The sequence below is a fragment of the Clupea harengus genome, chromosome 8, assembly GCF_900700415.2.
Source record: "Clupea harengus chromosome 8, Ch_v2.0.2, whole genome shotgun sequence".
NCBI classification, from domain to species: Eukaryota; Metazoa; Chordata; class Actinopteri; order Clupeiformes; family Clupeidae; genus Clupea; species Clupea harengus.
Window position 1 is genome coordinate 27,066,987 of NC_045159.1, and position 20,000 is coordinate 27,086,986.

The following is a 20,000-nucleotide window of genomic DNA, read 5'->3' on the forward strand; positions in this document are numbered from 1 at the left end:
CATGGACTTTGCACCTGGGGTCAACATGCAGACGTTCCGGGTCACCATCCTGGACGACCTGGGCAAGCCGGCGCTGGAGGGCACCGAGAAGTTTGAGCTGGTTCTGCGTCTGCCGTCCAACGGTGTCATAGGAGAGCCTGGCAGGGCCACGGTGTCCATAAATGATTCTGTGTCAGACTGTGAGTGCAGAAACACACACACACACACACACACACACACATACACACACACACACACACACACACACACAGCGATCTAGGTTATTTTCAACCCTTCCACCATACATACATAAATGGAACGACACAAATCCTAGACTTATTCTCACATCTGTTTTGAATATGAATCACTTGGTTTTTGTGCTGTCATCATGAAAAAAATAAATAACATTAAATCACGCAGTTAGTCAACACATTTTTTTTTGGTGTATGACCCAAATAAACACCAAATCTGCCGGTTTAACGTCTTCCTCTGCACTCCCCTGCTCCTCCAGTGCCGAAGATGCAGTTCCGACAGGCGGTGTACTCCGGCGAGGAGGGCGAGGGCTCCATCTCAGCCGTGGTGAAGCGCGGCGGAGACTTGAGCTTCACCTCCACCGTGCGCTGCTACACCCGCCAGGGCTCGGCGGAGGTGATGGACGACTTTCAGGAGAGACCCAACACCGACGGCTCCATCATCACCTTCCTGCCAGGTACCGTGGCAGCACTGGCAGAGGGGTTGGGTTGGGTTGGGTTGGGTTGTAGAAATGGCCACAAGTTGGTGTCAAATTCTGCTCGAGGTTGATGGGTTTTAGTTTTTACATTTTTAGATCTAGTTTTTAGTTTTTACATTTATTCGTAATGGAGAATAAAAAAAACGCAAAGAGCATTCATATTGATAATGAAGTGTTAAAACTTAAATGTGAATGCTTCATAACCTCAATGGGCTTTCAAGTGTATTCTTTTATTCTCTTCTCAAATTGTGCAATCATAGGGTTGTTTTGAAAGTGAGATATCTCTCTTTGTGTGTATGTGTGTGTGGTTGTGTGTGTGTGTGTGTGTGTCTGTGTCTGTGTCTGTGTCTGTGTCTGTGTGGTTGTGTGTGTGTGTCTTTGTGTGTGTGTGTCTGTGTCTGTGTCTGTGTCTGTGTCTGTGTCTGTGTCTGTGTGGTTGTGTGTGTATGTGTGTCTTTGTGTGTCTTTGTGTGTCTGTGTCTGTGTCTGTGTCTGTCTTGTTGTGTGTGTGTGTCTTTGTGTGTGTGTGTGTCTGTGTGTGTCTGTGTGTGTCTGTGTGTGTGTATTTGTGTACGTGTGTCTCTGTGCACACAGGTGAGTCAGAGAAGCCATGCGTGCTGAAGCTGGTGGATGATCTGATCTTTGAGGAAGAGGAGGAGCTGAGACTGCGGCTGGGCACGCCGAAGAGCAACTCTCCTTTCGGAGCTAGCGTTGGGCCTCAGGAGGAGACCCTCGTGAAGATACAGGACACGGCCGACAGTAAGAGCTGAAAGGCATCCCCACACATAAAGATGACAGCCATGGCGGTCAGTTCCTGTCCTGACGTCAGGAACCTTCTTGTCTCACGTCTCCACAGAGCCCATCATCAGGCTGGGGGAGATCAAGTTCAGCGTGAACGAGCCCAAGGAGGCAGGTCAGGTGACGGTGGTCAAAATCCCCGTGCTCCGAGTCGGCGACACCTCCAAGGTTTCCGTGGTGAGAGTCCACACCAAAGACGGGTCGGCCACGTCCGGGGAGGACTACCATCCCATCTCAGAAGGTAAGGAGCTGTACAGGTCCACGTGGTGATTGTGCATATGGCTTAATACCGAATAAAGTTTATTCATATTTAATCCAGTAATACATGTCAAACTTGAATGTCTTTACTAATGATGCCACAAGCTTGCACCAAGGGGTGTTGGTATGTTTTGTCTGTTTATCTTCTTTTGTTTTGTTTTTCTTTCACACTCACACATTCAATTTCAGAAGTTTACTAATTCTCAATTGAACACATATAAATTCAGATGCATAGAAGGGAAATGGAAAGTGTGCCTGTGGTACCCGTTAGTGAAATCCGTGGTGTTCTCTTGTGGTATCTGTGTAGATGTTGAGTTCAAACAGGGCGACAGGGAGCACCTTGTGGAGGTGGAGGTGCTGTACGACGGCGTGAGGGAGATGAGGGAGGCCTTCACCGTCCACCTGAAGCCCGACGAGAACATGGTGGCGGAGATTCAGGTTGGGAGAGAGAATGCTTCTTCCACTTATGGTTTCATGTCTGAGCGCTTCGGTACTTCTCTCTGACTCCTTTGTCCTTGAAATGCTCCTCCTGCTCTTACTAATGAGCTGCTTTTTATAGAAGCGGCACTCCTCAAGAAACCGACACCGAGAACAATAGGTTCTAACATCTGTAGTACATTTATAATTCGTACGACCTCCAAGTGAAATAATTAATTCAGTTTGCTATGGAGTTTATATAACCCACAATCGATGTTTATGTCTAAAACTACAAACTATGGAAAATGGCTCGCTCCCTGTTTAAATCATGCTGACATCTCGCATGTAAACTTTGATGATAACTTCGATGATAACTTCGGTTCCCTGAACTTCGTAGCCTACGCCACCAGTATCAGTCTGTCAAATGTGCCTGTCTGACATCTGAAGCTGACGAGGCTCCCCGCTGTGTTTTGTTCGACAGACGACCAAGGCCATCGTGTACATCGAGGAGACGAACAGCATGGCGGACGTCACCTTCCCCTCTCTCCCTCGCGTGGCGTCTCTGCTCCACTACGACGGCGTCAGAACCAAGAGAGACGTCGGGTCCAAGGAGAACCTCAAGCCTCCAGCTGGCTACCCTGTCATCTGTGTCACGGTACGCCGATCAAAAGCAGCTCCGCGGCCAACACCTGTCAGTCACAATGACTGGAGCTGTCGAGCAGCTATAATTATCTTCCCACACACTACAGGGTGCTTAGTAAAGAGAAACAGAATAACACAGGGAACAAAGCATGTTTTGCTCGTGTGTCCTATTTGCATACAGGTACCTAGAGACATTCATTAATTGGGAGAAAAACATTGGACTAGAGCAAAGGCTATTGCAGAAGTAATACACAAACTTATAAATAGTAGGGATAAGAAAGTGTGTTGACCAGTATAGAGTTTTTATAACCCCAGGCTAGATTGCTAAATACAATATCCTGCTGTGCTCACACACACACACACACACACACAAAGGAAAATACCATCAGCCTTTGACTTTTTTCTGTGTGCTTTAGCATTTTCTTCTCTCTCTCTTTCTCTTTTTGAAATCTTGTTTCCCACTTCACACATTCCTCTCTTTGTTCTCACCTCCTCGCGCGGCACACACAGGCTTGCAACCCCAGATTCCCCGACTTCGACAAGACGGGTTCCATCTGCGTGAGCGAGAGCATCAACGACACTCTGACGCGCTACCGCTGGCTCATCAGCGCCCCCGCCGGGCCGGACGGCGTCACCAGTCCCATGCGCGAGGCCGACTTCGACACCTTCTTCACCTCGTCCAAGATGATCACGCTGGACTCCGTCTACTTCCAGGCCGGCTCACGGGTGCAGTGCGCAGCCCGCGCCGTCAACTCCAACGGGGACGAGGGCCTGGAGCTCAGCAGTCCCATCATCACCGTCAGCCAAGAGGAAGGTGAGGGCGGACACACACACACACACACACACAAACACACAGACACGCACACACACATACATACACACACAGACACACAACGCACACACACACACACACACATACACACATACACACAACGCACACACACACACACACACACACACATACACACAACGCACATACACACACACACTGGTGCAATGGCGTATATGTAGTTAAGTAGTAATACATTTTCACATGAAGGCAAGGTGTCAGGGCCAAAAACCATGTAAACAAATACCTGCGGGTGGGAGATGCGTGCAATGCACTGGAACATTGTGAAACACTGTCTGTTGGCCATGCCCATGGAACCACATGATTGTGGTACGTCTGAAAAACACAAATGCTTTTGGACAACACAGACTGCATATCACAGGATGGCAAATACAACTTAGCAGAATGAACAACAACAACAAAGCATTCTGTTTTTTATTTTTTCCTGAGATACACCACTGTTTCTGTGATGAGAATAATTGTCTACCATCGGCCAATCTAAATAGGAAAATCATCCAGACAACATACAGCAAATGGTTATTGTCCTATCCCGTGTGTTGCCAGTGCATCATTTAGCTGATGGCCTATCTTGCTTTTTTCGTCACAGGCATGTGCCACCCTCGCAAAGTGGGCACAGTGGGCGCCGAGCCATTCTCTGCCAAGCTGCGCTACACGGGCGCGGACGACCCCGAGCACGCCAACCTGATCAAGCTGACTGTCACCATGCCCCACATTGATGGTGAGGACACTTCCCCCTCCAGCTGTTTGGCACGGTGACAGAATGCAATACTAGAGCAGCCAAGACATTTGAAACTAATCCCCTGGAAATGACTCTTGCCTTTCACTAAGTTCCAGTTATAAATCCGTCCCATCCTTCCTTTCTTTCTTCTTTTCTGTTTCTCTTCTTCCCTCTCTCTCTCTCCGTTTCTGTTTGATTCATTATTTTTTTCCACTTCTTTGCTTCTTTCTTTCTACCTCCACTCTTCCTCCCTCTCTCTCTCTCTCTATCTCTCTCTCTGTCTGTCTCTCACTCTCTCTCTCTCCCTCTCTCTCTCTCTCTGTGTCTCTCCATCAGGTATGCTGCCTGTGATCTCCACGCGTCCTCTGTCCAACTTCGAGCTGACTCTGAGCCCCGACGGCACGCGCGTGGGCAACCACCGCTGCTCCAACCTGCTGGACTACAACGAGGTGAGCACGCGCTACGGCTTCGTCACCGAGGCCACCCGCAACCCGGAGAGCATCGGCGAGATCTCGCCGTACCAGTACAGCGCCCCCCTCAGGAGCAACAGCACACTGCGCTTCTACAGGAACCTCAACCTGGAGGCCTGCCTGTGGGAGTTCGTCAGCTACTACGACATGTCCGAGCTGCTCACCGACTGCGGAGGGTCCATTGGCACGGACGGACAGGTGAGCACCACACCTGGGCATGAGACAGGGGGGCATTTACATTTACATTTAGTCATTTAGCAGACGCTTTTATCCAAAGCGACTTACATATGTGCGACTTACGACGTATACACATTTTACATTTACACTGATGGCACACTGCACATCAGGAGCAATTAGGGGTTCAGTGTCTTGCTCAAGGACGCTTCGACAGGGAATCGAACTAGCAACCTTCTGATTACTAAACGACTTCTCTACCTCCTGTACCACTGTCACCCACACGGGCAGTATGGCCATATCAAAGATCATTTGACCACATTGTCTGCTAAAACTATGCCACTCTTCGAAGAATGATATTGTAGTATTTTGTCTGTGAGGAAAACATTGATCATTATCATCAGAAATGATCTATTTGTACTTCAATCTTAATATACTTAATATATTTTCAGTCAGCCTCTCCCACTACATTACTACATTTTGCACTAGTTTGCTGGTAATTCAACTACATTAATATTTGCATTTGCAGTGATTTAAATGACTTTTTTGCCATTTTTATCAACTACTGAAACTACAAACAAACCGAAATATAGCATCCCTTGCAATTTTGTCCTTGTGAAAACCCCAGGGAGTGTTTTGTTGAGGTCTTCCAAGAAGCTGAGTAATCCTGTTTAGTGCAGTACCCCCACCTGGAAGGCAGGTGTCTGACTGATGGACACTGTAGACAAAACCAAAGCTGACATTCCTTGCACTTTCCCATGAATAGTGGGGTATTTCTTTGTTTCATGTGTGACCTGTGAACAAGTGGGCACTTTTTGCAATAAACTAAATTGAGTGGCATTTTTCTATGTAGCTGTAGTTAATAAAAACTTGATTTTTCCCTCGAGTAGCTTTGCTATAGATCAGCTTTATCCAGTGTGAAGTGATCAATAGCTTGAAAATTACACCAGGCCTTTCCAATCCCTTGGCCCACTTGGTTCACTTTCTGTGCAGCTCACAGAGGCCTGTTCTAGCCGCCGTCTGTCTCTCCCCACCTCTGTAAACACCAGCTCGACCCGTCGGGGGCTGTGTGGGGATTGGCGAGAGTCAGTGGTTGCTGTTGCTTTTGTTGGTTGGCAGACATCACCTCGTTTTTAGATGTCCCGCAGGTTCTTCCTCCTCTCTGTCTCATTGTTTGTCTCTCCGTCTGCTCCTGTTCTACCCCCCCCCCCCGCCCTCTCTCTCTCTCTCTCTCTCTCTCTCTCTCTTTCATTCTCTTATTCACTACAAACACACACACACACACATACACACACTCCTCTCTCATCTTCGACATAGAGGTCATGTGTAATTGTCCCTCCCGACCTTTCGCTGTTCGACGTGAAATGGGATATGATCAGTGGACTTGTATGTGCTTAGTGGGCCATGCTGGCTTCGTTAGGGCGGATCAGTGTCACGGCGCTGGGGAGGTTCTGTCGGCGCCGGCGCTGACTGGCAGGGGGCCGTCTCTCCCACGCACACTCATTCCACACGGCTGCGGTTTTTGGGACGCCTTTTCCGACAAAGGCAACTCAACAAAGGATCTGCAGGGGGCGCTGTTTATTTAGGTTTACACCTTATGTCCTTTTGTTCTGTTCGCGGAGGTTTTAGATGCTAGTGTCTTATCGGCGGCGTCTGGTTAGAAGTTGGCTTCACGCTGTTTGGAAATGTTGCACTTGTGTTTTTAAGACATATTGTTTCATATGTCCATGGGACATTGCTGAATATTTAAGTTATTTATTTATACATTTTTATAAATGTATTTCTTTTTAAGAGAATCGCTGAAGACAGCTAATCACATTTTTTTGATGGCAAACACTTGGCAAATACCTAGCTCTGGGCTGAATGTCGTTACCAGCATAGTGCAGATCAACAGAGACTTCTTTTGGAAAGCAACCAATGAAACAGCCACTTTAATGTTTTACTTTTTTCTAGTTAATTAATTCATGTTTACTTTTTTCCAAGTTTTTTTTGGGTAGTTTGCTGTCATTGGAAATGTTCTGTTTCGGAGGTGCGTGTTAGCGCAGTTGGAGGGTTAAATGGTGGGCTGACTGCGCTCGCTATCGGGAAATATCAGGTGGAAACGTGTCACCATCCTGTGACCATTCTTCTACTCCATATCTCACCACAACAGATGTTAGGCCGTGACAGAAACAACTGTTAGCACTGGAAATAACCTGAGGCAAAACTTTGTAAATCCATGTTGTGTTGGAATGCATGCAAATGCCATGTTTTTGCTGCCAAATGATTACGTCCTGTCAGAAGATTAGACCGTAAAATTGACGGAGTATTTTACACATGCCATAACCTGTTCTGATTTTGTAGAATTTTTTTACAAGTGGAGTTTATGACCAAGGAACAGTTCGAAACGCAACATCTCATATTAAAGTGCCAACTGTTGACTGAATGCCAACTCTTTCTGCCCGCCGTGCAGGTGCTGAACCTGGTCCAGTCCTACGTGACGCTCCGCGTGCCCCTCCACGTCTCCTACGTCTTCCACTCGCCCGTGGGCATCGGCGGCTGGCAGCACTTCGACCTGCAGTCGGAGCTGCGGCTCACCTTCACCTACGACACGGCCATCCTGTGGCAGGACGGCATCGGCAGCCCCCCGCAGGCGGAGGTGCAGGGTAAGACCAGAGCGGCTCCGTCTCCGACATACTTCTTTTAGTTTGGTGGTTTGGTATACCGGGAAATTTCTTTATATCTTCAGATGTTCCCTAAAAAAATAAAAAAATACACACATTAAAAAAATAAGGGAGACAGAGTTGTTCTGATAGAGGTGCAGCCTCTTGAATTCAGTATGAATTCACAACGAAAGAAGAAGATATAAAAGTGCCCCATCCGTCTCCGTCTCCGTCTCTAGGTGCCTTGTACCCGACCAGCATGAGGATTAATGAGCAGGGACGCCTGGTGGTCAACTTCCGCACGGAGGCCCGCTTCAGGGGCCTGTTTGTGGCGTCCCACCCGGGTGAGGACAGACAGCAGTTTGCCTGCTTGCATGCGTTACATAACACAGCACATGAATATTTAGTGTGTCGTGGCTGAACAGTGGCTGAGTATTATGTATTCAGTACACTGGAAATGTTACATACTGTCGGCAATGTTTCATCTTTTGAAATTATATTTGTTAAGGGAGCAAAGGACGTTACAAGAGAGAGGACAAAAGACAGAGAGGTATGTAGAACCCCTCATCCACCTCAAAATCAACTGACTGCATTCTCTCAACACACTTAAAGTCCAAGGCTCAAGAAGAGGAATATTTTCATGAATTTGCTGTTCATTTCCTGTTCACTTCTGTATTTTCAATCAGCATCCAGCAATTCTATGGTCATGAGTATGAACCACCCCGGACTGACCTTTAACCTGACCCTGGTGCGGACTGAGCCCACCTATCACCAGCCAGTGCAGCAGTGGACCTTCATCTCTGACTTTGCAGTAAGTTTCTTACGCCCTACAACAGAAATTAATTGTGATGACGGGGGTTATTCAAGTGGTTGAGAGTGCACTTGGGCTAGAGTCAGGCCCAGAGCCAAGCAAGCTCAGTAGCTCTGAGGTCTAGGGTGTTGGTCTGCCACTTCAGACCACATTTACCACAATATATAACTTAGAACAGCCTTATATGAAACATTCTCGAATGCAAAGGCTATACATTAGCATAGATTGGTAATGCTAGGCATATGCTATGGGACATTTTGACGTTTTTGAAATGTCTCTGTGTTAACTATAAAAGCTCTGTGTCTTTTTATATTAACACTACATTATGGTATCGGGATTGTACCTAACTCTAAATTGTATCTGGCTAGTTCTTCATCTTGATCTTTCGTGCTAATGGATATGTCACGTTTTTTTTAGGTACGCGACTACTCCGGCACGTTCACTGTGAAGCTGATCCCCTGTACAGCTGCCATGAATGTGGAGTATTCTGTTCCCCCTGTCTGCAACCCCAGGGAACCCATCACCTTTGACATGGACATTCGCTTCCAGCAGGTAAACAGCCCAACCAAGGCCGAAAGAATCCTGGGGGCCCTGACAGAACACCTCACCCTGGGCCCTGCCTAGCATTCCTGTCCTTCGGGAAGTTATAATCCCTGACCTAATCCAGGGCCTCTGTCCAGAACATTCAGGGGCTCCCTTCATTTTTTACCGCACTCTTAGTAAACAAAACACGGGATTTCATTTGAGGATAGTGTCCAAAAGTTTGCCAGTGCAAGTTAGAGTTATCCGAATGCAGTATGCTGTGATGGAAACACATAGCACACTCACACTGCAGAAGGCCCGACATTAGACACGTACTGTTAGGAGTCATTCACTCTAGTATTATATTCCTTAATCATAGTTATCATTATTGCATTTGATACATAACCAAGCTGGACCTTTGTCTTATTTGGCTATGTTTTGGTTTGCAGGTGAGTGACCCCGTGGCTGTGGAGTTCAGTCTGAACACGCAGATGATCCTGCTGTCCAAGAGGTCCCTCTGGCTGTCGGACGGCTCCATGGGCTTCGGTCAGGAGAGCGACGCCGCCTTCTCAGAGGGTAAGGCACCAAAAGCTTTGAAAAATCTTAATTATTATCTTTTTTTTTTTTTTTTTTAAAGCAATTTTTAAAAAAAAATGCAATTCAGGTGATTCACACACCCACTCGGGACAGGTTAGCAGGATAGATTAAACAACCACTCAGGACATTAAGGCAAGAACAACCACACACCTTTTTTTTTAGAAGTTATTTTCATAAACAAGTATACGTCCCTAGACGTAACACCCCCACCCTAGCGCTCCCTAGCAGGACCGAGAGTAACCCCGATCTGATACATTAACATCTTAATAACGCAAATGTTGCAGCACAAATAAAAAACATTTAACCATAAACAGTGTGAAAACGTAAAAAATGCTGTGTAAAACACACACGTGCACACACGGTCCGTTCCCCTTTCGTGCTGAAAGTCCAGGTATCAGTGAGCAACACATTTAGTCTTTCATTGCTGTTACACATACGGCACCAAAAAGACAAGTGGCTTGGGGGCTGTGTTCACAACAACTGGCAAGGCACTGCCAACGACATCAAAGTGCTTAGCTATATCAAGCAACAGAGACGAAGCTTCTCTCTGGATTGTACTGTACGGTGCTGACACTTCATAAACTCACTGTGGGTGGGAGAGTTCCCGGGTTCAACTCCCGCACGGAACCCTCCGACATCTGATGTCAGTTTAAATCATACATTTTGTGTATGCTTGTGTTATTTAGCAGTAAAAGAATATGTAGGTTTTTTTTTCCTTGTAAGGCTTTTTTATGCCATAGACTGGCAACCCTTTTGTTTCAGTCCATGTCTTCTTATCCTCATTCAGGTGAAACGATCTATGGGAGGGTCATGGTTGACCCTGTGCAGAACCTGGGTGACTCTTTCCACTGCAGCATTGAGAAAGTGTTTCTGTGCACTGGAGCCGACGGGTACGTGCCCAAGTACAACCCCACCAAGTCTGAGTTTGGATGCCTGGCAGACTCCCCAACCCTCCTCTACAGATTCAAGATCATTGTAAGCCCACACACACACACACACACAGATACAGACACACAGACACACACACACACACACACACACACACACACACACAGACACACACACACACAGACACACACACACACACACACACACACACAGACACACACACACACACAAACTCACACACACACACACACACACACACAGACACACACACACACACACACACAGACACACACACACACACAGACACACACACACACACACACACACACACACACACACACACACACAGACACACAGACACACACACACACACACACACACACACAGACACGCACACAGACACACACTCTGGTATTAACTTCAGAGGTGTCCTTGGTTTGATCAGTGATGTGATGTCTGACTGCCTGATGCCCTCTGTTCTCCGTCAGGATAAAGCCCAGCCCGATACCCAGGCCAGGTCGTTTGGAGACGTGCCCTTCAACGCCCTCTTGGCAGTGGATGACCCCTCAGCACTGACCCTGGTCAAACAGCCAGGCTCCGATGGCTTCAGGGTGGACTCGGACGCCATGTTCCAGGTCTGACTTCAACTGCACTTAATTACGTCTCACCGCAGATTTCTGTCGATTCTTATATATGTAACAAGTGTGGAAAGTGTAAGTCCAGCTGTTTATCAGAAATCAGCCTCAACAGGGGCCCCAATGGGCTGAAATATATACCAAATGTTGTGACCCAATGTCCTGTGTGTGTGTAGGTGGCAGCCGGGAGAGAGTGGTACATCCACACCATCTACACCGTGCGCTCCAAAGAGAACACCCACCGTGGCATCGGCAAAAGGAGCCTGGAGTACCACTCGGTCGTGTCGGGCGACAACCCGCCGGCTCTGCACTCCCGCTCCAGGAGGGACGCCGGCGAGGTGCCCGCCCTGGCCGAGAACATCGGCACCGACAACAACCGGGGCACCAACATCATGCACATCGCCCTGGACCGCAGCCGCCGGCGGGCGAGCAGCGGGGACGAGGCCCTGGAGGACGGCGTGCTGCCCCGCGAGCGGAGCAGCAAGCGCGGGGAGGAGGACGCCGTGACGGTGGTGGGCGCCCTGGTGGGCCTCCTGCTCACCGTGCTGCTGGCGGTGGTGCTGGCGCTCCTGCTGCGCTCCCGTCAGAAAGGGGCCAAGAAGGCGCCCAAGCCCTCGGGCAGCATGCAGCCGGTGATGGTGACAGACAAGTCCTACGACAGCACTGACAGTTCAGAGGTGTGACGGACACACGGGACAGAGAGAAATAAACCCTACAGGGTCTTTTTTTTATGTGTGTGTGAGCCCCCACTCTTTGATATTCTTTTCATCCCTTGTTCTTTTTGCAAGTGCCTCTCAAATAGTCACACATTGTCAGAAATCTACTGAGTACCACAGTCCAAAAAAAAACTTCTTTGATAAGTTGCTGAGAGAAATATTTTTAAATTTTTTAAACTGCTCATCCATTATACAAAAGACTTTTTGGTCTGATCGGAATGCTGGTGGCATGTCTTTGTGATAACATGCATATGGATTTGAAAAGAATTCCAATTGTGTCTGAGAGTATTGTCAGTGTCAGAGCTTTTAAAAACCATTGGGGTTTTTTTAGCAGCTAGAAAGTGACAGTCACAATACATTAAAACTGTTCCCATTCTTTCCTAAAGCATATTTGTTAATATATGTCTGAGTTGTGTGTCCTTGACGAGCAGATTATATGAAAGTTCATTTAATATTCAGAATGATTTCAAATAAACTCAGTGCAATTTTCTAAATGTCTTCTTGTAAATGGAATAACACTGGATGTCTAGGTGTTTCGTGTCCCAAGCATGACATTGCAGTCAACTCAGGCTACAGTATAGATATCTGTAGCCATTTTTATGTGTCATTGTGACATTTGTGAGTTTGCATATTCCACTTGTTCCACGTTACCTCCATCACTTCTGCTGTCCGATTTCTTCCCTTTCCCCCTAGAGGACACTATTTCAGAGGAAATGTTTTGCCACTGAACATCAAGTGAAAAGATTAGAGTTTTTGGCTGTGCAGAAAATATTTGAAATTAAGGTGCATATACTATTATCAGATTACATTGTTATCGGATTTTATTTGTCAGACTTTTTGATTGCACATTGCGGATAGCCGAAAGACTTGCAAGCACAATCATATTGGAATGTATTAATGGCTATATTTAAAATAAAACTATTAAAAAGTATTTTAGACTTTTAGCTGTAGACAGTCAAACTCAAGGGCAGTATTATGTTTGTTCCAATGCATAGCACAGGGGAAAATAAACACTTATTTCACTTACAAACACATTTTAAGCTTGCTATGCAATGCAATCTGAAAACACAAAGATTTCCCTTGCATCCCTATTTTGACATATTTTATGAAATCATTATTTTTACTGAGCAGTGTATTTTTTATTTTTTGTTATGGTCTGCACCAGGTTTGTACCTGATGTTTAATGTATGTTTAAAATATGTTTATGTATGCACATCTATTTATAGATAAATATTGTGTGTTTGAGAAATGGTCAAGTGTTGAATTCTTCCAATGATCCATTTTGTAACAAACCACTGAATCACACCTATACATGCTCTTTTAAACGATTTAATAAAATTGTGCTTTTTTTCCTGTGTATTGAGCGAGTGTTATTTTGTGATTTTTTTTTCTGTATATTTTTTTGCAAATGAATTTAGGTTATCCTCATAACCACACACACAATGTTTGATCTCTGCTCTGGAGAGAAAGTAATGAAGAAAATTGCAACAATACCAATGTGCGCCCTCTAGTGGTTAAAACTTGGAATTTTATGTCATCCGACTGGCGGAAAACTGTTGACAACGTGTCAAAATAAAAGTCTGGTCAAAAACTGTTAACTACTACATAACGCTCGTTACGAACGGTTGAAAATAAACGTAATTAAAAAGCCAATCATAATTTGCATGTTTGACTGTCGTATTTATGGTGACATTACATAGATTCTAATTTAATACCGTGAAATAGGTATATATATTTCACTGTTATTTTAGTTATCATCTGCTTTGCTAAAGTGTTAAAAACGTGTAGGCTTAAATAGCCAAGAAAAAGGAGTGAGTTCACTTGTTTATAATTGTATTAACAAATGTCGTAATCTTTTTTTTCATAATAATAGGCCATGTCTACGTAGCATACACTGATACTGCAAAGGTTGCTAGGCTTGGCAAAATACCTGATATCTGATTTCAGATTTCTTTATCAGAGGGTTCAGAACACGATTCTGAAATAACAAGTGGGGGATTGTCATACCTGTGGCTAACGCAGCCTTCCAAGCACGTGCCGTGGCCTACTGATCTATATAGGCCGAATTGACATGCACTGACCCCGCAGCATCAGTCTATTGGAATCTGCAATTATTATTCCATGCTATTGAGAATGAAAGATGTAGTGAGTATTTATCTCTACTTAATTGTGCAGTGACACACGTGCCTTAAGAAAGGAGGTACGTTATGTGTTTTTATTTGAAGATGAGACAATTCTCTGAACCATTGTGAAATTGGTGTAGTTTGATATACCACACTAAAGCACAGAAATACAACCTAGGCTAACAACAATGGGGCAATGTGTTAGGCCTACTATGTTTTAGAGCATTGATTGTCAAAACCGCTACATGGATTAAATGAAAGTAAGATCGTTTCGCTCGTGCCCGTTATACCTTTATATTCTTGGGCTTTTACTTAGAATTTCTACCGTCTCCCATCCAGAAATCGAGACCGGATTTTATTAGACTGATTATGATGATTATTATTTGTAGTAGTAGTTCTCCATAGGAATAGTGGGTCAACTTGCACCTTGCATATGATTTAACATTTTGACATCAACAAACCAAGTTACTTCAAATACATTTGATATCTGGAAATGGAACTCCACGATTTACTAGAAAGTGTGAGTAGTGATAGGTTGAAGTTTCCCTTTTGCAAAATCCTGAAGATTTCTTGTCAAAACAGACGAACTGAGTAATTTACTAAATGAATACGTGAATGAATGGGCATCTAAGTTATGCTCTGGTCTGAAGCTGCAGACCATGCTGAGTGGTTCTGTGCTCTTATCTGCAAAAGAAAAGATCACTAGTGCCTCCAGAGGTGCAATTCCGGATGATGACATTAAAACAAAAACAAACCAAACTATAAAAACAGGGGTTCTCTTCCGATAATCTAATATCGCTTATTATAGCCAATATTTTATAGAGGCGCTATGATAATAGCGATATATTCGTGCGGAATTTATTTATGATCAGTGATGTTGCTGTTAACATAACGCCTGTAAATATGCTGGAAGTGCCTACATTTCCCGAGAAGCAAGTGAAAATTTCCGGGTAACGTTCCTGCATTGTCGCCTATGAATAAGTAGTCTTGCCTAAGAAGAATTCAATCATGACAAAATGGCGAGCGGTGTTGGAAGTGAGTATTTATTCTTACTCTTTTAGTCGTAATTCTCCCCACGTTGACACGCTGTGCACTCGAGATGACATGTAAATAATGCATATATAAACGAGTTGAATGAGTTGAATTGAGACACAGCGAGTCAACGAGGCTATCCCTTTTGAGGAAGATGCCCATTGGCTGATTAGGTTACCTGGAAGACCAATGTGACAGGTATGCGATGAGATCTTGACTGTAATGCTAGGATATCCATGCATTCTGCGTGGCTGCTACCTAGTAGTTGATAAGAGTGGACATTTTACAGAAGCTTAGTGTGTAGGCTATCTTGAGGGCGAACTAGCCTATCACAAAACACTCGGCAACTACTACAAAAAATGCAGCTGTTCTGATCTGACAAGACATACCTGTTTAATGCATACGTGTGCTTATGTGAGGAAACCTTTCAGGTCGGCGAGTCTGAGGACTATTGATGTCCTGTTCAAGACTTTCATTCTTGGTGAACATATCAGTTCCTCCAAACATTTATTTTCAAGCCGATTAGTTTTAGGCAACTAGATTTGCAAAAATGGTAGCCTAGAAAACGACACTGTTTAACGCGGCGAAAGGCATTGGAAATGTGATCCGTGAATACTGTACAGTGTTCTGTTTCTTGCAGAGCACAAATTGTTATCCCTGGGACCAGCAGAGCCTTGGTCGGTGAGGGAGAAGCTATGCTTAGCCTCCTCCGTAATGAAGAGTGGAGATCAGAATTGGTAAATGACCAGTGTTATGTATCGATGTAACAGTGAACTTATACACCAGTTTGATGTTTTGACTTACACAGGGGTATGCCTCTGATATTTTCTCATTCCAATAGGGTGTCTGTCAGTCGAGCCATCAGACCTTTTGCAGAGCCTGGACGACCACCTGATTGGTTCTCCCAAAAGGTAACTGCACTCCAGAAGTATACACTTTGAACAGAGCAAAATGTACATTCATTATAATTACGTGAGGTAAACAGTACTAATTCCCTGTTTTTTTTTTCTTCCACTCAACTCTCAGCATTGTGCCTCTCAATACTCCCAGCTCCTTGAGACAACTGAAGCTCCAAAGTAAGAAATAGTGCCATTAACGGTTCTTGACAAGCTCCATTAGCTCTTTATGGTTTGAGAAAGCATAGTTTAAGAGTTCCCATTAATTACATTAATGGTTGAAGACAGATTCCATGGGTGTAGTTTCTTTAATGCCTATATCATGCTGCTTTTTTTTCAACAGGAGAAAGCGCGGAGAAAGGGGAGAGGTTGTGGAAACGATAGAGGATGTGATTGTGCGAAAACTAACAGCAGAACGGATTGAGGAGCTGAAGCGGCTGATCAGAGATACTCAGGAGAAACACAGGTTAGTTAACCTGCAGGCAGTCAGGAAAGTAGCAGTGATATCAGAGACCTTGCTATAAGTCTGATCAGAGATACTCAGGAGAAACACAGGTTATATATCAGAGACCTTGCTATAAGTCTGATCAGAGATACTCAGGAGAAACACAGGTTAGTTAACCTGGAGGCAGCTAGGGAAGTACCAGTGATATCAGAGGCCTTGCTATAAGTTTGAGTCAGCCGAGAGGAATACACAGGACAATCATTGAGAAGCAGACAGTTACTGAGAAAGGTCAAATCATAACACGTCACGGTGAATTCATTCAGGTGTTGAGGGAGAACTGTGCCTACGCAGTGCTCATTTTCTTAGTTCTGACTCAATGGAACTTCATACTACTGCATGTTACACAGTGGATAAAATACATGAAACTACATTCATATCTCTGTCTACAAGGTATAAGTTCTTCTGAGCTAAATATGTTTACCCCCCCCCCCCCAGGAAGCTGAAGCGAGAAGCGGAGTTGATTCAATCGGGACATCTGGATTTGAAACTGGAGGAGCTCTTGGGAGAGATCGTACAGTAAGGACCTCCTCTTTTGTCATGTTGCCACCGTGGCCAGTCTACATCATGAGACCGCATGTCTGGAGACGCTTCATTGAAACTTTGGCTGTAGATTGCGATGAATTGCGATGGGGGCGACAGTGGTACAGGGGGTAGAGGAGTCGTTTAGTAATCGGAAGGTTGCTAGCTCGATTCCCCACTCTTCCTTACCAAGAGTGTAAGTGTCCTTGAGCAAGACACTGAACCCCTAAACTGCTCCTGATGTATAAATGCAATTTCCTTGTACGTCGCTTTGGATAAAAGCGTCTGCTAAATGACTAAATGTAATGTAAATGAAATCTTCTGCTGACAAGGCTTCCTCTGTAGGTTTACAACAATCTTAAGAGCGCAACTGTAATTTCACTTGGAATGCACATCTTCACACTGACCTATGCCACCATGAGGCAGTAAATTAAGAAAAATATATATTTAAATATGTAGTTAGATGTCTAATTGTTGTCAACCGTCATTTCCAGACATGTATGTAATATTTGTCTGGCTCTGTGATACTGACTGTTGACCCAGAGATCTTGTTTATTTTGTTATTGCTTCCTTGAGAAAACTAGATGTATCAGTATCAGGCCATCGGGGGGGGATGGTGCTTCCCTCAGTGAGGTGCTGTGCAATATTTCTGTCTTCACGCAAGACATTGGTTTTCAACAGGAAGAAGAAACAGGAGAATGAGGAGGCAGAGGTGAAGAGGAAGGCCACTGAAGCTGCCTATGAGGGTACTCAAGGACATTTGGCCCAGAGGCTTCTCTTAACTATTTTGAGGCCAACAAACTCTCTCACACACACACACACACACACACACACACACACTCTCACACACACACACACACACACTCACAAATTCACACCAAAACAATAGAAGCAATCCATTCAAAAACCCATTTCTGAGAGCAAATATAGTTATGCATTGGTCAATCCAAAAAAATATAAATAACATTCCAAAAGGAAAAGCTTCAGGTGAGTGTTCACAGCACACTCATGAATAGTGTGTCCTGTTATCTAATCCCTCACTCTCTAGCCAGACAGGCAGTGAAGAACACTCCCAGACGGATGCCCAGTGTGGCTGTGGGCCCTCCTCCAGGGGAGGCCTCTCTTAACCTGGACCAGTCCGTCAGCGACGCTCCCATACCCACTCCCAACGAGACCAGCTCCTCCACCGTGAGTCTCTAAGCAGAAACCTCTCTGTGGGGAGAAGTCAGGGTACACAAGTACAGGGATGAAGAGAAATAATACTGCCGTGTAGCTGATATAAGGTTTTAAGTCGTTATTTCTAAGAATGAATGCATTAATGCAGAATATATTATATGTAAAATGTACATACTGTATATTACGTTTTTTTTCTATTTGTATGAAGGAAATAATCCTTACTTTGTAGCTTAAAAACTGCTGGTTTTAGTCGTTGTTTCTAAGAATGAATGCATTTTTCCTTGGCCTCTCTTTTTGCAGGGCCAGGTGACAGCTACCTTCATACCCTTGCCAGAGGTCTCTGGGGCAAGCGTGTCTGAGCCCAGCTTAGGAGGTCTTGTGGTTCAGAAGGCCACACCACCACCTTCCCCTCTTCTCTCCGAGCTGCTGAAGAAGGGCAACCTTCTGGCTACCAGCCCCAGACTGGTGAGGTTTAGTGCAGTCTACCAGCCCCAGACTGGTGAGGTTTAGTTCTCTCTACCAGCCCCAGACTGGTGAGGTTTAGTGCCGTCTACCAGCCCCAGACTGGTGAGGTTTAGTTCAGTCTACCAGCCCCAGACTGGTGAGGTTTAGTTCTCTCTACCAGCCCCAGACTGGTGAGGTTTAGTTCAGTCTACCAGCCCCAGACTGGTGAGGTTTAGTTCTCTCTACCAGCCCCAGACTGGTGAGGTTTAGTGCCGTCTACCAGCCCCAGACTGGTGAGGTTTAGTTCAGTCTACCAGCCCCAGACTGGTGAGGTTTAGTTCTCTCTACCAGCCCCAGACTGGTGAGGTTTAGTGCAGTCTACCAGCCCCAGACTGGTGAGGTTTAGTGCCGTCTACCAGCCCCAGACTGGTGAGGTTTAGTTCTGGCTACCAGCCCCAGACTGGTGAGGTTTAGTGCAGATACTAGGAGCCAAATAAAGCACTGGACAATACATTAGTGTGGAGTAGCTAATGGATAACCCATACTTCTTACACCATCGCTTGGTGAAAGTGAAATCTCTTTATTCCAGTTATTGTGGCGTCATTAAGTAATGATTACGTAAGGCTAAGATGTGCTATTAGTATGGATCAGGTGGATCACCCACATTACAATATAATGCCACGCATGCAGCAGGCACATGCATCTACATCTACTTGCATCACAAGTCTACATCTTATTGGACAGACAGTGCTTGCAGGTGTGGTGTGTAAGAGTGGTAAGTAAGGATGGCAGTGAACTACTTGTATTCTAATGAAAATCTAGAACTAAACCTATTCTATCTGCCCGTCTGCCCCTAGGCCTTCAAATAGCCGTACTGACAGACAGGCTCTACTAAGGAATGCCTGAAGGCTGATTTCTGTGTTTCGTTAGGGTTAGAATGTAAAATACGGCCTAGAGCGACCGTCATAGGTTGTCTGATTGTGTGTGTCTTCTTCTAGGTGGCTGAGGGTGATCTTCCTCCCTGTCACGTGACAGGGATGCATGCTATGGACCTTCAGGTTACAGGCACAGCATTGTCCTCGTCCCAGGCAGCTTCAGGTACATAACAAGAGCGAACCAGATAACTCATGGATGCCCAAATGCTCATAAATGCAAATCTCTTGTCATTCATGAACTGCAGGCTTTCTTCTGCTGCTCCTGTGCCTAGTCTGGTGATAACATTTATCTAGATTTGTATTTGTCGTTAGAAACGCATTCAGCAGTATCCAGTTCTTGTGTATTCCAGCTTTGCTTTACTGTGTATCTCTCTTTATTTTCTCTTGTGTCTGTATCTTTAGTATCTTTAGTGTGTGTTTGTAGGTGGATGTGTGTCTGTGTATATCGCTTAAGGCCTTGCTTGCTTTCTCTCTGTGTGATTCTGTGTGTGTGTGTGTGTCTGTGTGTCTGTGTGTGTGTGTG

The 20,000-nt window shown here is 45.2% G+C and overlaps 2 protein-coding genes across 6 annotated transcripts in view; both read left to right on the top strand.

Moving 5' to 3' along the window:
• The window catches only part of frem2a (FRAS1 related extracellular matrix 2a), a 45,333-nt gene extending 32,129 nt beyond the window's left edge, over positions 1-13,204 (top strand). Inside the window, exons 8-24 of the mRNA XM_042708597.1 lie at positions 1-179; positions 491-688; positions 1,304-1,468; positions 1,566-1,748; positions 2,073-2,203; positions 2,664-2,837; positions 3,335-3,638; positions 4,261-4,392; positions 4,729-5,060; positions 7,489-7,681; positions 7,918-8,056; positions 8,372-8,489; positions 8,907-9,041; positions 9,461-9,587; positions 10,396-10,583; positions 10,985-11,131; positions 11,308-13,204. The exon at positions 1-179 is cut by the window's left edge and continues 31 nt beyond it. Of these exons, the coding sequence (XP_042564531.1) occupies positions 1-179; positions 491-688; positions 1,304-1,468; positions 1,566-1,748; positions 2,073-2,203; positions 2,664-2,837; positions 3,335-3,638; positions 4,261-4,392; positions 4,729-5,060; positions 7,489-7,681; positions 7,918-8,056; positions 8,372-8,489; positions 8,907-9,041; positions 9,461-9,587; positions 10,396-10,583; positions 10,985-11,131; positions 11,308-11,814 (3,352 nt within the window). The 3' untranslated portion in view covers positions 11,815-13,204. The remainder of the gene's footprint in view (positions 180-490; positions 689-1,303; positions 1,469-1,565; positions 1,749-2,072; positions 2,204-2,663; positions 2,838-3,334; positions 3,639-4,260; positions 4,393-4,728; positions 5,061-7,488; positions 7,682-7,917; positions 8,057-8,371; positions 8,490-8,906; positions 9,042-9,460; positions 9,588-10,395; positions 10,584-10,984; positions 11,132-11,307) is intronic.
• Positions 13,205-14,665: 1,461 nt separating this feature from the next.
• brd8a (bromodomain containing 8a) overlaps positions 14,666-20,000 on the top strand; it is a 13,482-nt gene continuing 8,147 nt past the window's right edge. For 2 of the 5 annotated variants that reach the window (XM_031572577.2, XM_031572578.2), the window contains exons 1-10: positions 14,667-15,005; positions 15,643-15,739; positions 15,844-15,913; positions 16,029-16,078; positions 16,242-16,364; positions 16,839-16,919; positions 17,604-17,668; positions 17,971-18,110; positions 18,399-18,563; positions 19,541-19,640. In XM_031572577.2, the coding sequence (XP_031428437.1) occupies positions 14,987-15,005; positions 15,643-15,739; positions 15,844-15,913; positions 16,029-16,078; positions 16,242-16,364; positions 16,839-16,919; positions 17,604-17,668; positions 17,971-18,110; positions 18,399-18,563; positions 19,541-19,640 (910 nt within the window). In that variant the 5' untranslated portion in view covers positions 14,667-14,986. The other 3 variants (XM_031572581.2, XM_031572579.2, XM_031572580.1) reach the window with 3 other exon arrangements.